General features: G+C 38.8%; 1 protein-coding gene and 1 long non-coding RNA gene across 2 annotated transcripts in view; one reads left to right on the forward strand and one right to left on the reverse strand.

Moving 5' to 3' along the window:
• Nucleotides 1-24,172, reverse strand: part of LOC148358742 (cilia- and flagella-associated protein 337-like) — a 77,193-nt gene that overhangs the window by 14,087 nt on the left and 38,934 nt on the right. Inside the window, 3 exon segments of the mRNA XM_088346173.1 lie at nt 8,896-9,026; nt 12,413-12,528; nt 17,610-17,774. Of these exon segments, the coding sequence (XP_088202299.1) occupies nt 8,896-9,026; nt 12,413-12,528; nt 17,610-17,774 (412 nt within the window).
• Nucleotides 2,180-4,921, forward strand: LOC148358743 (uncharacterized). Its single transcript, XR_015851574.1, has 4 exons — nt 2,180-2,303; nt 4,128-4,385; nt 4,475-4,603; nt 4,686-4,921. It is a non-coding gene; the product is annotated as an uncharacterized LOC148358743 (long non-coding RNA).

Here is a 24,172-nt window from a genome sequence, read left to right on the forward strand (position 1 = left end):
CAAGCCTACACAAAATTTAGTAATTGTATTCATATTCAGTTTCTGTTGTCTTTTATTAGCATATGTGGTATTGGAGTAATCCAAAAGTAATTGAAAGTAATCAATTGAAAGTAATCAAGTTAAAGTAACCCTACCCAACCCTGCTTATAGTGTCATCCAAATGAATAAACACTGAAATCAATTGCTCACAGAGAGTATAAAAGTCAAGCTTGGTGGTAGGTACACTACTGAGATTGTTGGCTATGATCTGATCCAAGTATATACAGGGTAGTATCAACCTTTACTAATTCTATACTGATACGTTTTGCATGGAAATGTCATGACCATTGAAAAATGGAACCACTCCCCTCCTTGAATAGGTTTATAATTATGATTTCCTTTTTTAAAACGTTAAAAATTGTCCATTTTTTTATTAGATAACTATAAACTTTAACAGTATGACCAAATAAATATAAACGTTTTTATTACAATTGTTTTCGGAAAAACAAGAGCGAAAGAGTCAAACTAATAAAAGCAGAATATAATAACAAAGTCAACATGACCACTATAATACTGTACCTTCTTTTAGCACAATATTTTAGAAAATGAAATCAACTTGCAAATAGTGTAAACAAAACAGTGTGAAAAAATAAAATATTTTAACGACAATTACTGTTTCTGAACAAAAGTCAAGAGAGTCAAACCAAAAAAAGAAGAATAGAATAGAATGAATTAGAACAGAGAGCGGCACAGCAGATGAGTGGTTAGCGCGTTCACGGCACAGTTCTGTGGTCATGAGATCAAATCCAGATACCAGCCTTCCTGTGCGGAGTTTGCATGTTCTCCCTGTGCTTGCATGGGTTTACTCCGGGCACTTCGGTTTTCTCCCACATTCCAAAAACATGCATTTCAGGTTAATTGGTCGGTTCAAATTGTCTCTAGGTGTGAATGAGCGATTGAGTTGTCTGTCTCTGTGTGCTCTGGGACTGGCTAGCAACCAGTCCAAAGCAACTACATGGGCTCCAGCACCCCAGCAACCCCACTGAGGATAAGCGGTGCAGAGGATGAATGGATGGATGGAAATTAAAATAGAATAGAATTGTCCCTATTGTCACCGAACATTGGGAAATATTTAATTCAACGAGATGAGACAGACTTTTGAAAGAGACTCAATCAAGATATATGGGCAAAAAATAATAAATAAATACATAGATAAATTTGCAAATGCATAATTACAACAAAATGCTTGTAAATACAGTAACCATTTATAAAGGTATCGATTTTATTAATTTTCTGAACCTTATTCCCCTTACATTTACATTCTATGAAATACGTTTAATATATTTCGTTTTAATCTCATGCTCTTTACAGTTCGATGCTGTCATGAACAGGAACAGGATCAGGACCCAAATGCGTGACCTTTCTCACACAAGCCTTTTATTTTACGGGAAATGGGGAGTGATGCATGTTAGGCAGCAGTCTGGCGTGGAGTGATAGGAAGCCAGAGGCTGACGAGATCCATACCAATTGCCCGAGCAGATATCGGGCGGATGGGGTCGATACCCGACAGGACGGGACTGACAGGATTGATATCAAAGCAGGATATGGAAAATAAACAGAACAAACTAGACGGGAACGAAACTGGCAACCGATATTAAACAACAAGACAGAGAGGATCGATATCAAAACAGGATATTGAAATTAAACAGGACAAACTAAACGGGAACGAAACTGGAAACCGATATTAAACAGGACAAACTAAACGGGAACGAAACTGGAAACCGATATTAAACAAGACAAAATAAATGGGAACAATACCGGACAGGGAATACCAACTGGAAACAGGACCGAATCAAAACCCACGTCTTGCGGGGCAGAGGTTCGCTGACGGACTGAAAAAGGAAGAGTGAGAGCACTGAGCTTAAATAGACGTAAAGCCAATCTATCAACGAGCCGCAGCTGGCGCCACACGAGCGGGGCCAATTGGGCGCCATGGCAACCGTGACAGATGCGCCTTATAAACCCAAAAAATATTTCACAAGGGTCTATTTTTTAAGGTTTAAAAATATGGTACCGTCATTGCACAATTTTGAGACACAGTAAAAACATAATTATATCGATATTTGGATCGACCCGAACACCCTTATCGGTAGGGGGGGAATTTCATTACACGCAGCATCATATGTCCAACCAGATTCAGAGGCAAGACACAACATGTGTGTAGTGTAAACCAAAATAATGTATTGTATGCAAACAAGGCAAATGATGGAGCTGCAGTGTCTCTATGGAGTCGTCTTCACTCTGTCTCGGGGATTTCATTCCAGGTAAGAGGGAACGATTCATTTGTTGTCAGAGTTTTAATATTGAATGCAAAGCCATTGTGTGACGCCGCAGCCAAGATAATGTCAGTCTGCTAAATCATGCATGCGGACCCTCATGAAAGCAACTATGTGGAGAGAATCACTCCTTTCATAACAACCGCACTTCATTTCATCGGCGCGTAATTGTTCCTTGTTATTTCACTTAAGTGCTTTTCACGGAATTATTTTCCTTTCTAATTCCGCGTTCTCTCTTTTCATCTCCTCCGCCGTGCCCACCCCCACAGACACATTATTAATTCAAGCCATTAAAGTTTAACGTACAAAGAAAAGAGAAGGATGATACATAGTTAGACAATCGCTTTTATGACGATGCATGTGCACACTTTTAAACGAAAGTGGACTTTGTTCAAGTAACTTGTGGGGAAGTTGTGGAAGTACTTTGTTGTGTTGGAGTCGATAGATGGTAGCAATCAAATCCATCATTAGCACCAGACCGTGATGATTATTGGACTCTTAAATTTCTGATTAGAACGTCTAAGAATATACAGTAATGTCTCAGATTTGGGCGGAAGCATAAAGACTTTACATGAAAAAAATATATATTTTTGGTAGACTTTCTGCTTTATTTTGTTTTCATCCTGTTCGGTGTTTCCTACGTTTTTTTCTAATGATTTTGTGTGTCAAACAATATTTGTTAGAATTGTCAAGAACCGTAACAGGATCAGGACGCAAACGCGTGATGTTCTCACACAAGCCTTTTATTTTACGGGAAATGGGGAGTCATGCACGTTAGGCAGCCGGTCTGGCGTGGAAGGACAGGAAGCCAGAGACCGACGAGACCGATTCCAGTTGCCCGAGTCGATATCGGAGAAGTGGGGTCGATACCGGACAGGTAGTGACAGACAGGATAGATAACGAATCAGGTTATCGACAATTAACAGGAGAAACCAGACGGGAACGAAGACTGGAAAAAATAATAAACAGGACAAAAAGACAGAAACAAAACTGGAAACTGAAATTAATCAGGGCAAAAAAAAACGGGAACAATACCAGACAGGAAAATCCAACAGGAAAACAGGACTGAGTCAGAACCCACATCTTGCGGGGCATAGGTTCGTTGACAGGCTGACAAGGGATGCGTGACAGCGCTGAGCTTAAAGTAGCCAAAGAGCCAATCTGTTAACGCGCCGCAGCTGGTGCCATACGGGCGGGGCCATTTGGGCGCCATCTCAACCGTGACAAGAATATTAAAATATTTAGTTTTATTTATTTTTTTGTATCCAGCACGGCGGCGCAGTGGTTAGCACGTGTGCGGCACAGTTCTAAGGTCTCTGGAACCTCCTGTGTGGGTTCAAATCCAGCTACCGGACTTACTGTGTGGAGTTTGTATGTTCTCCCCGTGCTTGCGTGGGTTTCCTCCGGGCACTCCGGTTTCCTCCCACATTCCAAAAACATGCATTTCAGGTGAATTGGCCGGTCCAAATTGTCCCTAGGTGTGAATGAGCGAGCGAGTTGTCTGTCCCTGTGTGCCCTGCGATTGGCTGGCAACCAGTTCAGGGTGTCCCCTGCCCACTGCCCGATGATTGCTGGGATGGGCTCCAGCACCCCCGCGACCCTACTGAGGATAAGCGATGCAGCTGATGAGATGAGATGAGATGAGATTTTATTGTATGTCACTGCATATAGTCATAATTGTGAAAGTATTAAAGTTATGTTATTTTCATTATTTTGCTACATCAAGTTAATCAAGGTAATCAATGTACTATAATGAGCCTTTTTCGACGCTGCCTCCCGCCTGTCCCGTTTTTTTCTCCCGTTTGTCTACAGCTATGACCTGTTTCGATCCTGACCATGTCTGCTCTCCCGTCCCAGCTTACGACGCTTTTTTGTCCCCGACTACGTCTACTCTCCCGTTCTGGCTTACGATTAGTTTCAGACGCCGACCACGCCTTGCTCTCCCAGTCCGACAAGTTTTTCCGTCCCTGACACCGTCATCGCTCGCTACGGAAGATCCACTTCCGTGTTCGGATCACAATCCGAGTACGAAAACGACTTGCTTCCCGCGTCCAGCAAACACAGGATTGTGTGCGTAGCCCTTCTTCTTTCCTTACCCAAAATATTTAGTTGTATTTATTGTATTTGTTTGATAGTAATTAAGTCATCTCTAACAACAGCAAACTTGAGGTCTTTGATCAACAGTGTCTATGCCGCATCCTTCGGGTTCGCTGGCAGGATTTCATATTCAACCCTATGGTTCACAAGCACTGCAAGACATCTCTTCTCTCCCTGAGTACCCACATGAGGTGACTACATTGGTTTGGCCATGCCCTTTGTCGAAAACCGGGTGATTTCATCCGCGAAGCCATTGACCCGCCACCGCTGCAGGGCTGGAAGAAACGCCGCAGGGGACAGCTGAAGACCTGGATCAAAACGGTGAAACAAGATTCCGTGGTGATTCTGGGCCCTCACCTCTACGGTGGGAATTAAGAATGGGTCTCGCTCATTGCTAGTGCAGGGTTGGATCGCCAGACGTGGTTGGCCTCAATTTGAGATGCAGCTAACTCAACCGTTTCAGGGTGATAGGCGAATCAAGTTCAAGTGAATAAAGACCTTAAACTGCCTACTGGAGCGCTTGTTTTTAACCAGTCTCATCTTGCAACCCGGATATTAATTCAAGGGGAAAATAAGTTAAGTCAAGTCATGTTTATTTGTATACCCCTTAATCACAAGGGCTGCACAGACCACAGATTATCGCAAACCAAAGACTATTATGACACCATCCCCTGATCTAAAACCTACATGAGGGCAAGGAAAAACTCAAAAATCTCAACATGAGGAAAATGAGTCCGTCCTCCTTCAAATTGCACACACTAAACGTAAATCTTCTGAAAAAAAATAAACATGTAAAATATGAAAAATCGCATCCGTCATGTGATGTGAGAAGAACTTAACTTAAGTTTGTTTTTAATCCAAGATAAAAAATATTATTGAATGAATTTTATAGATCTATCTTTTTATATGAAAGCAGCAATACAATACACATTGACAGATTACGAAAAGTATTCTTTAAACAATAGCTTAATGAATAATTGAATGATGCTCTAGATCAGGGGTGTCCAATGTGGTGCCCGCGGGCACCAGGGTCCCCCTAAGCACAGCGGACGTGTTCTGAAAACTGCTCACGAGTGTTGGGTCTAGAATTTTTTTTTTTTTTCTGGTTGACTGAGTCAGTTTAACTTTACTTTCAATCATTAACCTGGTAATAACAGAGTAACAACATAGTAATAGCATGATGTAATTTTAGAAATGCATCGCAAACTGGGTGTTCTTTATGCTAATTATCAACACTTTTTTTCATGAGTCACAAAATATTTGGGAGAGCAAATACATTAAACAATTTGGCAAAAATTACCCTTTGTTTATCTGAGTATTGAATTTATGGTCTTCACTCATTTTGATGCTGTCAAAAGTTAAAGCTGTTAATTTCCCTTAACTTGAGAGATAAATCAGCTTTAGAGCCTAGCCTCAATCGTTGAGGCAGATTTTAATATTTTAATATAGATTTAGAGCAGTTAAAATATTTTAATGTTGTGTTGAATCAGCTTTAAATCGTCTTACTTTTAAGGCTTTATAAATTTCTAAATTTCAAGTTCAACGCTTCATCACATTGATTTTTGAGCTTTTTTAAAAATAAATTTGTAATTAATTATTGAAAATTCATTTGTAACTTGATTTTTCTATTTTTCAATGTTTTGCTTAAGACTCACTAATAGTGGACACTTCATGTCGCCAACTTCAGCTAACTTAGTGTTTCAGTGACGGTAAAAGATATGTCCATTTTCTTCAACTCACATAGAAATATAACTCAAATAAATTACAAGGAAAAAATGGGTGAAATGTTCGTTTTGTAGTGCTCTAAGAGGAATGACTTTTATTCTTTTCTTGTTCTTTTCTTCGTTTAACATCCAGGTTATTAGATGGGTAAAACAATCCCTGGAGTTGAGCAGTTCCGCTGGTCTTCTTATTAAACACAATATCCTGGGTAATGTGGGGAATGGAAGAAGGCTGTATGGGTTTACACATGAACAGAGACAGTGGCTGACAATCACTTTTACCCCAGGAGAGTGGACGATGACAAAAACTTTAGGCACAATGGAAAAAATCACAACTTCACACCAGCCTTCTGTCTTGACCAGGGGTGACAAGTACTGATCAAACTTAAGGCTTTCTCCCTAACTGAAATCTCAAAACACAACTACAAACAATATTAGAGACTGAATAACAACTGAATGAATGTACAAGTCAAATGATTATATCGAAAAGTAAATCATTGTTTTCAAATATATACAATAAATATTTATAAAGTGTAACCATTACGACAAATATATGAAGAATATATAAATTACTGAAATAATTAGGTTATAAATAAAGAACTGATATAATCATGACTGTATGTGTAGTGACACATTTCAATGTTATAACACTCTCAATAAAGCAACTGAGGTGTATAATATTTCGTGTTTGTTCTCTAGTTTTAGCGTGGAATAAACAGTGAAAAGGTAAAAAAAAAAGAAAGAAAAAGTCAGTAATAATGTAATAATGTACACTGTTATAATCCAGTGCGCCTTGTATCCGGACAGAATTTAAAATGGATTACAATATTTGTGCAATTATTACATTTTATCAATGACCCAAATTGCATAACAATTGCATAACGGGGATCGAAGCGGATTGCAATAGTAAGAACATCGAACCCTAACCACCAGGCCGCTAGGGACATGGATGGTTGTTGACAATTGCATCGATTGCAACAGGAATCGAGCCCGGACCCCGGCGGGTGAGAGCGCTGCATCCCACCCATGATATAACGACAGATATGGGTGACACATGAAAAGTCTTATCTCATTATCACAATATTTTAGTCATCATACCAGATATGATAAAGGGATATATGCAGCCATGCCTTTATTTATATCTTTCAGGACAACCAAATTACTTCCCACAATGACTTTCTCCTAATTTCAGTTCAGAAGGACCAATTTATTTCCCACAAAGCCTCTTACATGAAAAATCTTATCTCATAATCGCACTATTTTAAGTCACGGGACCAGATATGATAGAGTAAAGACAATGATGTTTTACTTTTTTCTCAGCTCAAACCAAGCATTGTAAGCGACAAACATTTTGAATATGTGCAGCCATGCCTTTATTTATATCATTCAGGATGACCGAATTACTTTCCACAATGAGAAACTCTTATATTGGTTCAGAATGACCAAATTATTTCCCACAAAGCCTCTCACATAAAAATCTTATCTCACGAGCTCACTATTTTAAGTCACGGGACCTGATACGATAGAGTAAAGATAATCTTGTTTTACTTTTCCTCAGCTGAAACCAAACATTTTAAGTGGCATACATTTTGAATATGTGCAGCTACGCCTTTATTTATATCTTTCAGGACGACCGAATTACTTTCCACTATGACTTTCTCTTATGTTAGTTCAGAACGACCAAATTATTTCCCACAAAGCTTCTCACATGAAAAGTCTTATCTCATGAGCTCACTATTTTAAGTCACGGAATGAGATATGATATAGTAAAGACAATCTTGTTTTACTTTTCCTCAGCTGAAACCAAACATTGTAAGTGGCATACATTTTGAATATGTGCAGCCACGCCTTTATCTATATCTTTCAGGACGACCGAATTACTTTCCACTAGATAGATAGATAGATAGATAGATACTTTGTTCATCCCCGAAGGGAAATTCACATTTATGACTTTCTCTTATTTTAGTTCAGAACGGGGGGTTTTGGGGATTTTAAGGGTTATTGATCTATCTTCGTTATTCATTATCCATTAACGGGGGGTTTGGGGTTTTTAAGGGTTATTGATCTATCTTCGTTATTCATTATCCATTATCCGTTATCGGTCAGTTCATAAAACGCTACAAAGCCTAGGAGCCGGGACACTTACTCTCAGCCAAAAGGCCAAGCTAAGGTCCTAGCCCGACCACATTTCTTCCCACAAAGCCGACTAAATTATGTCATACAAAGCCTCTCACATGTAAATTCTTATCTCACGATCTCACAATTTTTAGTCACGGGACCAGATATGATAAAGACAATCTTGTTTTACTTTTTCTCAGCTAAAACCAAGCATTGTAAGTGGCAGATGTTTTGAATATGTTCAGCTATGCCTTTATTTATATTTTTCAGGACGACCAAATTACTTCCCACAATGACTTTCACTTATTTTAGTTCAGAACGACCACATTTCTTCCCACAAAGCCTTTCTCTTCATTAAAATTAGAATCACGAGCATGGGTTTAATGTCGGACAATATTTTCATATATAAAAAACTTACATAATATTATTTTGTGGGGAAAATGGGGGCATAAAATAGGTAGATTAAATAATTGACTATTAAAGTTAATCATCAAAAATGAATAAAACATATGGTTACAACCTTCAATGTGCTGATGTCATGCGCAATGACAATAGGTGCATTCGATTTCCATCCCATTGCTTTTATTATCAACATTATAACGGGTACTGAAAAAGACCATTTCTAAGAAAAAAATAGCTCACACCTGTGACAAGAGTCTGTGGAGGTTGGAAGGCTGCGCAGAGCACTTGGGCGCGATGATGAACAGCGCCCTTCCACTCAGATGGGTCAACGTGAGACTCGGAGAAGGAATTTCGGCGGAATAGTGTCAACATCCTACCTCGGGAGACAGCGAGAGGGCTCGTGAGGGCCAGAAAAACAACACACTCCACAGAGTAATAAGGGATGAAATGACATTGGGTGGGATGAGGATGCTACATGAGAAGAACACACTTGTATTGCAGAAAATACATTTCTCTGAAATAAGGGACATAGGATGTTTAGAGTGAGGGCTACTTCTTGGGTACTCTCATATATTTCTGAATTAATTAAGATCTAATGATTTTTTATGTTATTTTTAAATATTTCTAGTAGGGTTAGTTGGGAAAGATTTAGATCACGGATGTCATACTCAGTTTGACTCTAGAGCCGAAAACAGTCTTTCTGTTCTCAGGCTGTCAAGAACCGGAACAGGATCAGGACCCAATCGCGTGACGTTTCTCACACAAGCCTTTTATTTTACGGGAAATGGGGAGTCATGCACGTTGGGCAGCAGTCTGGCGTGGAATGATAGGAAGCCAAAGGCCGACGAGACCGATTCCAATTGCCCGAGTTGATATCAGAGAAGTGGGGTCGATACCGGACAGGTAGTGACAGACAGGATAGATAACAGGACATCGACGATTAACAGGAGAAACTAGACGGGAACGAAAACTGGAGAAAATAATAAACAGGACAAAAATAGACGAAAACAAAACTGGAAACCGAAATTAATCAGGACAAAATAAACGGAAACAATACCAGACAGGAAAATCCAACAGGAAAACCAATTTCCCGAGCAGATATCAGACGGATGGAGTCGATACCGGAAGGGACGGGATAGACTGGATTGAAATCAAAACAGGATATCGAAAATAAACAGGACAAATTAGACGGGAACGAAACTGGAAACCGATATTAAACAACGGGAGAGACAGGATTGATATCAAACAGGATTTCGAAATTAAACAGGACAAACTAGACGGGAACAATACCGGACAGGAAATACCAACAGGATACAGGACCGAGTCAAAACCCACGTCTTGCTGGGCAGAGGTTCGTTGACGGTCTGACAAAGGAAGAATGAGAGCACTGAGCTTAAATAGACGGAAAGACAATCTGTCAACGAGCCACAGCTGGCGCCACCACGCCGGGGCCAATTGGGCGCCATGGCAACCGTGACACAAATGGGTTGGATCAGTAAAATAATGTCAACATAATATTTTTAGCTTGCTGTGGTTTTTCAGTATTATGCTGTAAAAACTTGTTTCGCACCTTCTGGGAATATCAGTTCAACAAAAGAGGCAGGAAATTTAATTCAAACTGCTTGAAATCTCGTGTACGGCAGAAAAATTTGATTTTTCTTCGTCCCCCTCCCTTTCAGGCATTCTGTTATGATTTACGTTATATCTACATGTGTACACAAATAATATAACTACTGGAAATGAATGAATGAAACGCTTTATCATTGAGTCTACTTTAGTAGCCTACAAGGGATGTTTTCTAAGCATCTCAAATGTATTCAGAAACAACGAGGACATTTTAATGTTTGGAATTGAATGCGTTAACTGATTTATTTTAACAGGGGAGAGAATGCAGTTTTACACCTGAACCAACACACCGTGCTATACAAACTCAAGCGGGAGTTATAAAAAAAAAAAAAAGAAAAACTGCTTTAATTGTCACAGAGATTTAAAAGGAATAAAATAAAAAGTAAAACAAAATGAATGCTTTAACAGTGCATGGGCAATAGGAGACTACATCAGCTCAGACTACTAAAGCAGAGCGTATGTCCTTTACTGCCCTCTAGCCGCCAGAGGGAGCACTTGCAATTTACTAGAAAATCAAAACTTTTGATAGAAATGAAGTAAAGACTTCCTTCTTTTTAGACATACTCAGACATTTATGGCGGGCCTGATTATATAATCCATCAGGCCTCGTCCGGTCACTAGTTTTTTAACAACTAGTGGCACTCTATATTTTCAAATGATCAACGTTAAGAACTCCCTCATAATTCATAATGCCCCCGTGGCATCACATGTAGAAGGCCCCAACTAAAAAATATTTTACTTAGGTAATTTTGAGTACGTTAATATTTTCTTTTTCTCTTACCAAAAATATATATAATAAAAACAATATTTTTTAATAGAAAAATAATGGTATGGGAATCATAGCAATGTCATATCAGATAATTTTGCTCCTTGCAGGTTACATTTTCCGTACTGTGAAAAAAATTAAAGGAAACTATAATTAGATAAGATTGAGCACTTTGATTTTAAGTTTTTTTTCTATTATCTTCCCATAAAATATAATAAATTAAAAAAACTAACATAAAAAACTAAAAACGGAACAAATGCAATATAAAAATACTGAAATAAAAACATTATTTGAAAATGTTTTTATGGAATGCAGATTTTATTTTTTTAATTATAGATTTATCATTTTCTAGTAGAATAAAAAAATTGATTATGGCAGATCGAATATAATTTTGCTTAGTTTAAAAGATAATTTGTAATGAGCATGTTAACCACAAGAGGGCACTCGAAGACCATTCTTTATGCTTCTCAAAGGCAGAACAGTTATGTATGCAGTATCATTTAATTGCAACTTTGAGTTTCTAATTGTATCCACTGTATTTTGTGGTATAAAAGCCACACCGGATTATAAGGCGCTCTTTCAAATTTCTGGCCATTTTTTTTTTTTCGGTGTACCTTATGTGTCATGATTACTGATTAGCTTCACCTGTGCCCGTTCGTTTGGCGCCAGCCGCTGCGGGCTACCTGATTGGTTCCCTGTCCTTTTTAAACCCCGTCCTTTCACTGGCTTGTTGTCAGTCCATCAGCGAACCTCTGTTGTTACAAGGCAAGCATTTTGACCCTGACTCCCGCCTATCCCGTTTTTGCACCCGTTTTTGCACCCGTTTTTGCACCCGTCCGTTCCTGATCTCCCTGTTTGTCTCCAGCTCCATCCTGTTTTTGATCCCGACCACGTTTTTGCTCTCCTGTCCCGGCTATCGACCTGTTTTCCGTCCTTGACACCGCCATCTCCTGCTCCGAAGATCCACTTCCGTATTCGGATCACGATCTGATTGCGTGAGTGGCTAGCTTCCCACGTCCAGCGAGCACCAGATCGCAGGCGCTGCCCTTCCTCTTACTATCAATAAACTTGGGGTTAACGCTACACATTTGGGTCCTGATTCAGTTCTGGTCGTGACATTATGGTCCTGAAACTACGATACTTCTGTAGCATTACAGGTAGAAAAATGACACTGGTGAATGCATGCAGCACAAAGGAGACAGTCCATATGCAGACTGCATAAAATTAATGTCCTTGCCCTCCATTTTCATCTGAGAGGCTGAACTGCCCTTATTGGTTATAACCCTTTCGAAATATTTTAATTTCCAAGCTTCAAAACACAACAGCTGTGTAAATAATTGGTGATTTTGACATGGCAAATACTGTACCTCTGCCAACCGACCACCAGGAGGCCCGTCGGCAGCAAAAGCATGTGCGAGATGGTCGCAGGCTTTCCCAGGGCAACGTTCATACTATGCAGGCAGCGGCCATTGAAGTCCCAAACCTGCATGAGAATGTGGAAAGTTATCAAGGATCGATCTTGTCATAAGTAGAATTGAAGGTTTACATAAATAAATACCTACTAATACTTTATGCCATATGAATTAATAAATGCATGCATAAATCCCTAAATACCCAAATATATTACGTACAGGAATGCAATGAATTCATTGAATTTTGTTATGCATTGAGTAATTTGTTTATTTCACTACAGTATTTACTTTGTCCTGTATTTTGTTGAGTATTTTGTCACCATAAAATCATATTTAAATCAGGACGCAGTCAGATTGTCATGATTACTGATGTGACTTAGCTGTGCCCGCTCCTTTGGTGCCAACTGCCCCGGGTTTTGATTGGCTCCCGAACTGTATTTGAACTCAGTCCTGTCAATCCCCTTTTGTCAGTCCGTCCGCGAACCTCAGTGAACACTAGGCAACACTAGCCTCTTTCAACCTTTACTCGCACCTTTCCCATTTTTTGCTCCCGTCTGTCCCCAGTTTCGACCCGTTTTTGATCCTGACCATGTCTGCTCTCCTGTCCCGGCTTTCGACCTATTTTTGTCCCCAACTACGTCTTCTCTCCTATTCTGGCTTACGACCCGCTTCCGGCCCTGGTCACGTTTTTGCTCTCCTGTCCCGGCTGGCGACCCGCTTTTTCTGTCCCTGACACCGCCATCGCTCGCTACGGAAGACCCACTTCCGCGTTCGGAGCACAATCCGGCGACCAGAGCGACTTGCTTCCAGCGTCCAGCGAACACCAGATCGTGGGCGCAGCCCTTTCTCTTCCTTCCAATAAAACTTGTGAGAAATGTAACGCAAGTGGGTCCTGTCTCCATTCTGGTCACTGTCACAGGTCAAGTCATGTTTATTTGTATAGCCCTCAATCACAAGGAGTCTCAAAAGGCTTCACAGACCACAGACTATTGCAAACTACAACGGAAATACTATAATGATACCACAAAAAAAATATTACGACATAGATAATGCTAAAATATCATAATACAACAAAATACTGCAGATAAACAGCAAAAATCAATTGAAATAGTACCACTATGGAAATATCCCCAAAATACTGCAGAAATACCACAGAAGTCTTAAATATACGATGGAAAAACTACAAAAATTCCACGATAGTAATACTATAATACAAAAATGCAACCACGGAAATATTACAACAGAAGTAATACTAAATACATATTATGACAGAAATAATGCAAAAATATAGTAATACAACAAAATATTGCAGATTCACTTCAAAAATAAATGGTAATAGTACTACTATGGAAATATCCCCAAAATACTGCAGAAATACCACAATCTTAAATATAGAGGGAAATATTTAAAAAAAAAATCAACTGCATTAATACTATAGTACAAAAATACTACTATAGAAATATTACGACAGAAATACTACTAAATACAACTTAAAGTCTACGACACCCAATTGGTCCCGCCCGTGTGGCGCCAGCTGCGGCTCTTTGACAAATTGGCTTTCCGTCTATTTAAGCTCAGTACTCTCACTCTTACTTTGTCAGTCCGTCTACTGAGATGAGGGATGAGAAATACAGATATACTACAAAAATTAATGGGAATACTACACAAATACCACTACAATAATACTACAAAATACAACTATGGAAATACTTCAAAATTACTTCAACAGAAATACTACAAAAATACCACTGCATAATACTATAAAACAAAAATACTATTACAGACTTACTACGACAAAAATACAACTTGAGTTTTACAACAAATTACTACAGATATACTACAAAGAAATCTACTATGACCCTATCCCCAAAATACTACAGAAATGCTACAGAAATACAACAGAATAATACTATGGAAATACTTCAAATATACTGTAAAACCAAAAATTACTACAGAAATACTATAACAGAAACACCCCAAACATACTATTACATAAATATTACAACAGAAATACTACAAATACATGATAACAGTAATGCAACGGAAGGAAGCCCAGTTGCCTGAGTTTTTAGCCTATTGGGTACAAAATACACGACAAAAAAAATAAAAGAAATAAAATAAAATCGCAAATAAATAAATGGCAAAATACATGACTAAATATACGACAAAATATACAGAGGAGAGGATTCCCAGCCCCCTTGCTCAACCCAACTGATGTATCAGTGTTGGGAGTCATTAAGTGACCAGACCACCCCAATTCCTACCCATAATGCCAAACGCCAAGCAGGGAGGCAATGGGTACCAATGTTCTAAGTCTTAGGTATGACCCGACCGAGGCTTGAACTAAGAACATCCCAGTCTTGGAGCGGGCGCCCTCCACCCAAGGCCACCCCCAAAATGAATACTGAAATAAAAAAATAATGACAAAATACACTACAAAATAAATGACAAATTGCATAAATACATATGAATAAATTACATGTATGTCATACATTTATCTATTATGTAATTCATTTATGTGTTCATTTATTTATATACTATAAGGTATTTATTTATTCTTAAATGTATACCAAAATGCAGGATCAGTACTCCATAAAAACAGAAAGCACCGCTTTTTGGTTGTCTCGTTTTTCTTCTCGTCACATTTCGACTGCAGAGCTGCTGCATTGTTGATGGCAGACGACAGTGATTACTATTAATTATTTCATGCATAATTATCGCTCCCAACGAGGAATTGTTGATGTTTTTCCCACTGCTGGGTTGTTTTGCAGAGCCCAGAGCATTATGGATCAGATCTGGATACCAGAGCTAAAAATAAATATCTGTACATTTCCATGACAGTTGGCATGCCAAATTCGAGTGTTCGCCAGTGCTGGGACGAACGCGTAACACTAAAATGCGTTCCTTGAGTATAATTACTTATCTCAGTAACAAGTTCTGTAACACATTATAACTGAAATGTTACATTTCGGTGTGTTAAATCTACTACTTCTAGAAGCAGATTGTCGGTTATCACAGATCTCTGGCAGTTCACTGTTACTCTCTCACTCACTCAAGTTTAGAAATGGCCAGCAAATTTGGATATACCCTCTAAGCAAACCTGATTGCAGTACCAGTGATCAAGCAAGCACAGGATACGAGGATGCAGAATTTTTTGGCAAGAGATATTCTCTCTACCGTATATACAGTAGTTGCATTCAAGCCATACTTATAAAACAGAATACCAAAATCAGGTAGTCAATTCATATGCTCATTTCGTTGTGTGTCTCTAGTTGTGAATGGTAGGGAGCGCATCAGGATTGGGCAGAACTTGTACAGCAGTGGTCGGGAACCTATGGCTCGCGAGCCATATATGGCTCATTCTATGAGTATCTGTGGCTCAGAGACAAAATGTCTCCATCTTGTTCAAAACTTGATTCGTCTATCCTATTCAGGAACACGCAGAGCCAAACCAATACTAAATATGAGGGCATTACTTCGCAGTATATATAGGGCACGTTTTTCCACTACAATTTACAGTCAAGGTGTCACACAAAAAAAGGGGGGGAAAAACTCGTTTTGGCTGTACAACGCTAAAGAATCCTTTATATCAAAGTTCACTATATAATCTGTGTTCAGTGTTCAGATACCTTATGATGAATCCACAGAACTGTAAATACGCCCAAACACCGGAAGAAAACTTAGTCATTTGATTGGGTGAGTGGGAGGGATGGGTGGAGCTATGCAAAAAGTGCAAGCACTCCCTCCCATCTCTCGCCCTACGCCGTCTGCGCCAAAAGTGAGCTCATCAGGCTCCCTATTTGCAGAATGTTGTGACGTTTTTTCACAATAACTGCTTGCATCTGGTTTTGAAACCAATATGTATGAAAAAAGGGTCAAAAGGAGTTTAACCGATCTTGAGTAATTGCAAGAAAGAGACAAGTTTAAAGTGGTATGTTTGTTGATTTTGGGACAGGGTTTCTGGCATTATTCTCTTTTCATAATTTTATCAAATCATCAAAAATAAATGTGCTGAAGACTAAGCTTTTGTCTGGGGCGCGGGTTTAGCAATTTAGTAAATTTGTCTCATAATATATGGTGTGGCTCTTTCCCAAAATAAAATTAATATTTTTTGCTTTTATGGCTCTTTGAGTCAAAAAGGTTCCCGACCCCTGTTGTACAGGGACAATCAAATCAATGAGGCAAACGTAAATACAGAATCTATAGTAAAAGTGTGCTAAAGGTTGGTGTTTTCTATTCATAAAATTATGTTTGCTATACACCATGCATAAAAAAGCGAAATGTCTAGGACAGTACCCAGAAACGAATAAGGAAATGATTGGTTTGAAGACAAAATGGATATGGAGTTTCTCATTTGCTAGCTCTCAAGATGCAAAATCAGAGAAATAGGAAAGTTATCTTCTATTTCTTACACAGTATATATATATATATATATATATATATAAATATATATATATATATATATATATATATATATATATATATATGTACACAGTGGCTTGCAAAACTATTTGGCCCCCTTGAATCTTGTGACCTTTTGCCACATTTCAGACTTCAAACATCAAGATATAAAACTGGAATTTCTTGTGAAGCATCAACAAGAAGTGGGACACAATCATGAAGAGGAACACACTTAATTGGATATTCTAAACTTTTTTAAGAAATAAAAAACGAAGAAGTGTGTGTGCAGAATTATTCAGCCCCTTTACTTTCAGTGCAGCAAACTCTGTCTAGAAGTCCAGTGGGGATCTCTGAATGATTCAATGATGATCTAAATGACTAACGATGATAAATGGAATCCACCTGTGTGTAATCAAGTCAAGTAAGAAGAGCGGGATGACATTTTGCACTGAAAAATAACGGCGTACAGATGAAGAAGGTGCTATATTGGAGTTAGATCAATAGGCTTCTCCTGTTACTGTTAACCATGGAAACCAGTACTATCTGTTTTTTGTGTGGGAGCAAACCCTTATGCCGCCAGGCCGTACTTGCCCAAGACTCAATAACTACAAGAAGTGGTGCCCCAACGACACTGGCGGTTAAGGGATCCGTGAACCGTGAATCTCTGGGGTAACGTGATTACTTTTGAACTGAAGTAACTGTAACTAATTATTTATTTTCAGTAACACGCCAAATACTGGTGTTTGCTCACTTTGACATCTCCATCAGTGCCTGCAGTGAAGAGACGGGTCTGCGTGACATCCAAAGCCATGGTGGAGATCTGGGCATTGCCATGGCAACGGTGGATTTGCTTCACCTTTTGGCCCGTGTTGGCCAGCCAGCAGATCACAGAGGAGCCGCTGTCGCTGCTTATTACCTGCGGCGAGAGAGAAAAAGTCAGACGATATCAATCATTGAAAGCAGCTTGCGCCAGGCTAAGAGGAGCGTTAATGATTACGCCACGCGCTGAGAAATTACGATTTTTAATGATTCTGACACATCATGCATGCATCGGATCAACCGCCACGCTAAGTCAGGGGTGAATTATGAAAGCCACCTCAAACAGGGAGTTTAGTTTCTAAAAGCTAGACAAAATGAGTGACGATTGAGAAATGTTCTTTTTTTTATTACCGTAAATTCCGGACTATAAGCAGCTACTTTTTTCCCAAACTTTCAACCCTGCGGCTTATTCAGTGATGCGGCCAATTTATGTAATTTTTCTAACGGCCGCCAGCGGCGCTAGAGTACAAAAGGTAAGATTTTCTTAGCTTGTGCACAAATTAAATTGCGAAAAGAAATGCACATGACGCAACTTTATAGCTGAACGCAGTCGAGCAGTCCGATATAGGACTTATTTTGCGATCGTGATGCTAGCGTGTATTTTAAATAAGAGAGCGTGGGACCACGTGTATATGACAAAGTCTCTTTCCCACATCGAAGGAAGACGCCTTTGATGATGTCAGTTATAAGGAGGAAGATAAGGACGGTTTACCGTGATTTCTATATGTACGGTATGTTTTTTTAACAAACACTTTAACCGTATTGCGAGCGTCTTGTTAGTAGCGTTTTGCTACCCTTCACAGGCACGGTTTGGGATGAAAGTTATAATATTATTATTAAAGCTTTGAAAACTCTCTCGGTGTACCGTCTTTCTTTGTAAATATGTGTAACCATGTATAATATGTATTTGTAACTATATAGGTACTGCAGTGTGCGGTGCAGGACCACCAGGTTCCGCAGTAGTCTAGTCCCCCTGGCCATTAGACTGTTAAATGGTCAATCTAACACATAGTTAACCTAAATCTTAACGGCTGCTAATCTGACTTTTTGCACTACTGGCAGTTCTTCATAGCTTGCCACTCCTTGCACATTTGCTCTCTGCACTATTGTACTTACAGCGTTATTGTTACAGTGTTAATGTTACTGTTTACCTGACTTGTTAACCTGAATGCCCATTTTGCACATCTGGTTAGCTACTCCTCTTGCACTATCGGCACTATGGTAAAATACTATACATAGCCATAATACAATACAACTTTTACTTATATCTGTACATTCGAGGAAACTGTGCGGGTCAGATGTATCGACATTTCGTTCTGTATACACGTGTACTAGAATGACAATAAAGTAGATCTGAATCTGAATCTGAATATGTTTGTAATGTATTCATTTTAGAAACGTATTCTGATATGTTTTGTACGAGCAAATGAAAAAGAAGGGGCGGGGCAAACGCGGGCTGACGGGAAGTGGAGTAAAGGTGAGACGTGTTTTTGGACGCGGCCGACAATAGTGGAAATATATTTTCCCCACCCTTACCTTTGGAAACATACACTTTTTTCCTTGGATTACTTTCAACGGGCACCTGGACTCTGCAGGTCTGCATTAAATCTTAAGTACCGGTATCATTTGGGACCCATTAGGCCGGCTGTTTTTTTTTAGACTGTATCGGGTAAGGGTTTAGTTCGTGATTGTATTGCGTTTTTTCAGTGTGGGCGCATGCGGCTAATGTACAGGTGCGGCTTGTGTATGTACTAAATCAGTTTTCCTCCCGAAATGTAGTGGGTGTGGCTTATAATCAGGTGCGCTCTATAGTCCGGAATTTACGGTATATTTATTTGGAAAAATAATCCAACTGTTATCTCTTTTGACAAAATCGTCTTGTATTTTATTGTATTGTATTTATTTATTCAGCCAGCATAATACATAAACATGATATATACAAGAAATCATTTGACACACAAACTCTCAATAATGATAACATAATAGATGTAAAAGAATAAAAATAATATAGTAAAAAAGATATTATAGTGTATAATACAAGGTTATTAAATAGAATAGTTTAAAAAGAAAATATGTAAATAACAAGACTAGAGTAGAATGAATGAATGAATAAAAGAATGAAAACTTTTATTTCGAACATTAATATAAAAACAGGACAAAAACAATGAGTCAACAACAAAATAATGTCACATAACATGTTCGAAAAGGGGTAGTCAGAAGCAGATGCTTATTTTTCCTACCCCTTTATCTTCCCTATTAAATACATTTTACAAATCCTCCTTTCCTCTTAGGTCTAATATAACAAAATCTCGTGGATATACATATTACATAGGTCGGATAACAATAATTGTAATAATTACTATAATCACATATTTTATACACTAATCTTCGGAATACCCATCACTCAACGTCATAATGCGCCTAGTTACCAAATGTCATGATAATAACAACAATAAAAATAAACATAATATTTATAATAACAGTTCTGATATAATAATAGCAACAATAACAACAAGTTAACCATAGTTTTAAACGCAGTATTTCCAATCTCCCTCATATCCCATTTTCTTCATCCCTGTATTTCGCCAGTAATGCTTTTTGTATTTAAATTTGAACACATGGATAGTTGGACATTGTTTGATCTCATCTTGTAAAATATTCCAAAGTTTGACTCCACACACAGACACACACATACTTTTCCTGGTTGTTCTCACCTTTGGGATTTTGAATTCACTACAGCCCCTCAAGTTACAATTTCCTTCTTTCCGAGTGAATAATTTTTGTATGTTTTCTGGCACTACGTTTTTGTTGACCTTAAGTAACAGTTATGAAGTGAAAGATTTTATGAAATCATCCAATTTTAATAATTTGGACTGCATGAATAAAATATTGGTATGATCCCGATATCCTACCCTGTGTATGGTTCTTATTGCACGTTTTTGAAGGATAAAAAGGGGCTGTAATGAACTTTTGTAATTATTGCCCCAGACTTCTGCACAATATGTTAGATATGGCAGAACGAGAGAACAATATAATAAATACAATGCATTATAATTTAAAAGAAATTTGGCTTTATTAATTATTGAAATGCTTTTAGATACCTTAGTTTGTATGTGTCTGATGTGTGTTTTCCAACTTAATTTATTCTCTATTATGACCCCTAAAAACGTAATTTCTGATACAATGTCTATTATTATATTATTAATATTATATGTGAATTTCCCTGCGGGGATGAATAAAGTATCCATCTATCTATCTATCTATCTATTGCAACACCATCCATTTTTACTTCTAAATCTTGATTTGCCTTACGATTACCAAAGAATATTACTTTGGTTTTATTTAAATTTAATTTATTTATATCCATCCATACTTTTAGGTTAATTAGTTCACGATTAATACAGGTTACCAAATAGAATAGGTCGGAGGTACGTCGTTGGCATAATAATACTATACATAATCATTTCTCGTTGAACATGCGAATAGCGGAAGGGTAAAAACTGTCTTTCTCTTAATAGAGCGAAGACAGCAACCTGACGGAAGGTAAGTACCTGCGAGCAGGGTCACTGGGATCGTCCATAATTTTAAGTGTCCGTTTCCTCGTACGTTCAATATAGATACAATGCAGGGACGGAAGGCCGGTACCTATTGTTTCCTCTGCCGTCCTCACCACTGATTCCTTCTTTGACAATTCTTTCTGATTGACGCGACGAAACCAAACTGTGATTGACCTAGTTAAAACGGATTCAATGATAGTACGCTAAAAATTGCCGAAGGAAGTAGACCCTTTGTCTTGCTGACTTTAGTATATTGATATTGACAGTCCATGTGAGGTCAGCTGACAAGTAAGTACCTAGAAACTTGAATGAATGGACCAGTTCGACCTCACTACCATTAATTGACAATGGCACATGCGTGGGAGGCTTATGACGGAAATCTACTATCATCTCCTTAGTTTTGCCTACATTCAATAGCAGATTACTCTCATGACACCAGGTGGAAAGTGAATCAATTCCTGATCTGTATTCAGTTTCGTCTCCTTTTGAAATAAAGCCAGAAACCGTGATGTCGTCTGCATATTTAGCGAATAGTGAATGGTCAGAATTCCATGTTTCATTTATTGTAAAATACATGAAGGTAGTTGATTGGTCAATTTTTTTGGTGGATACTTAAGCTATTTTGTTTTAGAGACTAGTTAAAGGGACACTGTGTAATACCCGACTATTAGATGTTACTGTATTGTGTAGTGCAACCGAAAACCAGTGCTACAAAGCACAAAAACAAACTATGGAGAACACAAAGTGACCAAACCGCGCCATTAGTCTTCTCTTTATTCGCCCAGCCTTTCACAAGGTGTTTGGGCGAACCCGTAGCAGAAAGATGGCAAACAATCATGCTAGCTCTTTCCAGTGTGTATCATGTTATGTCAAATAAATACACATTACTTGACCTATGAGTATTTTTTCAAACCTGGTCAATATGATAATTATTTTATTTTTTCTCAATATTGTTTACTTTTTGTTAGTTAATGATTTTTTTTAACACTTTGAGTTGGTAATAATAATATAATGTCCCTTTAATGTCATGATTACTGATGCGAGGCACCTGTGCCCGCTCATTTGGCGCCAACTGCCTCGGACTCTGATTGGCTCCCTGTCACTATTTGAACCCCTGTCTTTCTGTCACCGGTTGTCAGTCCATCTGCGAACCTCAGCTTACGCGAGGCAAGCTTTTTGACCCTGACCCACCCCTGTTTTGGCTCCCGTCTGTTTCCCGGCTTTGACCCATTTTCTGATCTCGACCACGTTTTTTTTGCCCTCCTGTCCCGGCTACTGTCCTGTTTTTTCTGCTCCAGACACCGCCATCGCTCGCCACGGAAGTACCACTTGCGCGTTCAAAGCAACCAGCTCCCCGCGACCAGCGATCACCGGATCGTGTGTGCAATCCTTTCCCTTTGTCCCAATAAAACTGAGAGAAACGTACGCAAGTGGGTCCTGTCTCTGTTCTGGTCTTGACATTTAATGGTCAAAGGTTTTAGTTTTTTTGTTAGCTTTTAATAGTTTTTTGCATTGTTTAAGGGTATGTGATGAAAAAAAAATGTCAACAACTTTGTCCAGTGAGCAGTCCTGCTTTCAGTCAATCATAAATTCTGCCCATCTGCTCACACACTATATCAGTCAGCCCATTCATTGTCAGTCCCTCAGCTTCACCAACTGAATTGTTTCCGTCAGAATACTGCACTTAATTCAGGACAAATATGTTGTTTCTGAAGATTTTATCTATAAATGTTCGTTAATAGTCAGACAATCTTTCTGTGTGTAGATTATTTGATCAATCCATCAGTTTGAGGGACAGTTAAGTTATTGAGTTATTTACTTCATTTGTGAGTCCATCCGTCAGTTATTCTATGAAACATTCATCAGTCAGACCCCCAAGTTGCCTATCCATCAGTCTGACAGTCAACTCTATTGCCTTCAATTATCCATCACTTCCTGTAAAGCAGTGGTCGGCAACCGACAGGTCGCGGAGTGGTACCGGGCCGTGGGACGTTTGTTAGTGGGACGCACAGAAAGGAAAATAAAGCTTGGGAGCGAGGTATATCGATGATATCACTGTAATTGAGTAATGATTTTGGAGAGAACGTCGTTGGGGATCGCCCCAAAAAATACGCAGAGAGGAGATATGGCAAAAAGGGAACGTGCTTTATTGCATTCGGGACACGTTCAAAGTTCCAGACGTTCAACATTGGTCTTTATAGTGTTCTCAAATAAAGTTAAGATATCTCGTGAAGGTGTTCCGCCCTGGCTCCCTCAGCATATCAGCTAGTGACCTCTTGCAACAACGTCATTCCACGACCTTCACCAGATGCCTACATACTTATCATTAGTTATTATCCACATTCCACAACAATGATTGATCAGTCGGGAAATATCACTGATCTCATTTGCTCAGCATTGTGTGCAACCGGAAATGAAACTGCATCACGGTGGTGAGAGAGCTGAACCCTAACCACTAGGTCAATAGGATTGTAGATGACAAAGGAAAATTTTATTTCATTATCACACTATTTTAACATATGTTGCCACATTGTACCACGGTGTAACAGAACATTATGGGAAAGAGTCTAGACAACATTGTACAATGTGATGACATGAGTAAAAATAGTGTGATGACTACAAAAAATCCAATGCCTTTTCTTATGTCATCTACATCAGTGGTCGGCAACCACCAGGCCGCAGACAAATACCGGGCCGCGGTTTGTTTGATACCAGGTCACACGGAAAGAAAAAGAAAATGTTTTTTTGCTTGTATCATAATTTTTGGTGTGCACACACTTTTTTTAGCCAAAATGAAATGAAATGAAATGAAATGATCTGCATTTATATAGCGCTTTTCAAGTCAACGACTTCCCAAAGCGCTTTACATTGTGCTTCACATTTCCCAATAGCGGCCGTGATCTGTGCAGCCATGTAAGGCGCTAACCTGCTTATTGGG

The sequence above is a fragment of the Urocampus carinirostris genome, chromosome 10 (genome assembly GCF_059441175.1).
Source record: "Urocampus carinirostris isolate Australia breed hairy pipefish chromosome 10, RoL_Ucar_1.0, whole genome shotgun sequence".
NCBI lineage: Eukaryota > Metazoa > Chordata > Actinopteri > Syngnathiformes > Syngnathidae > Urocampus > Urocampus carinirostris.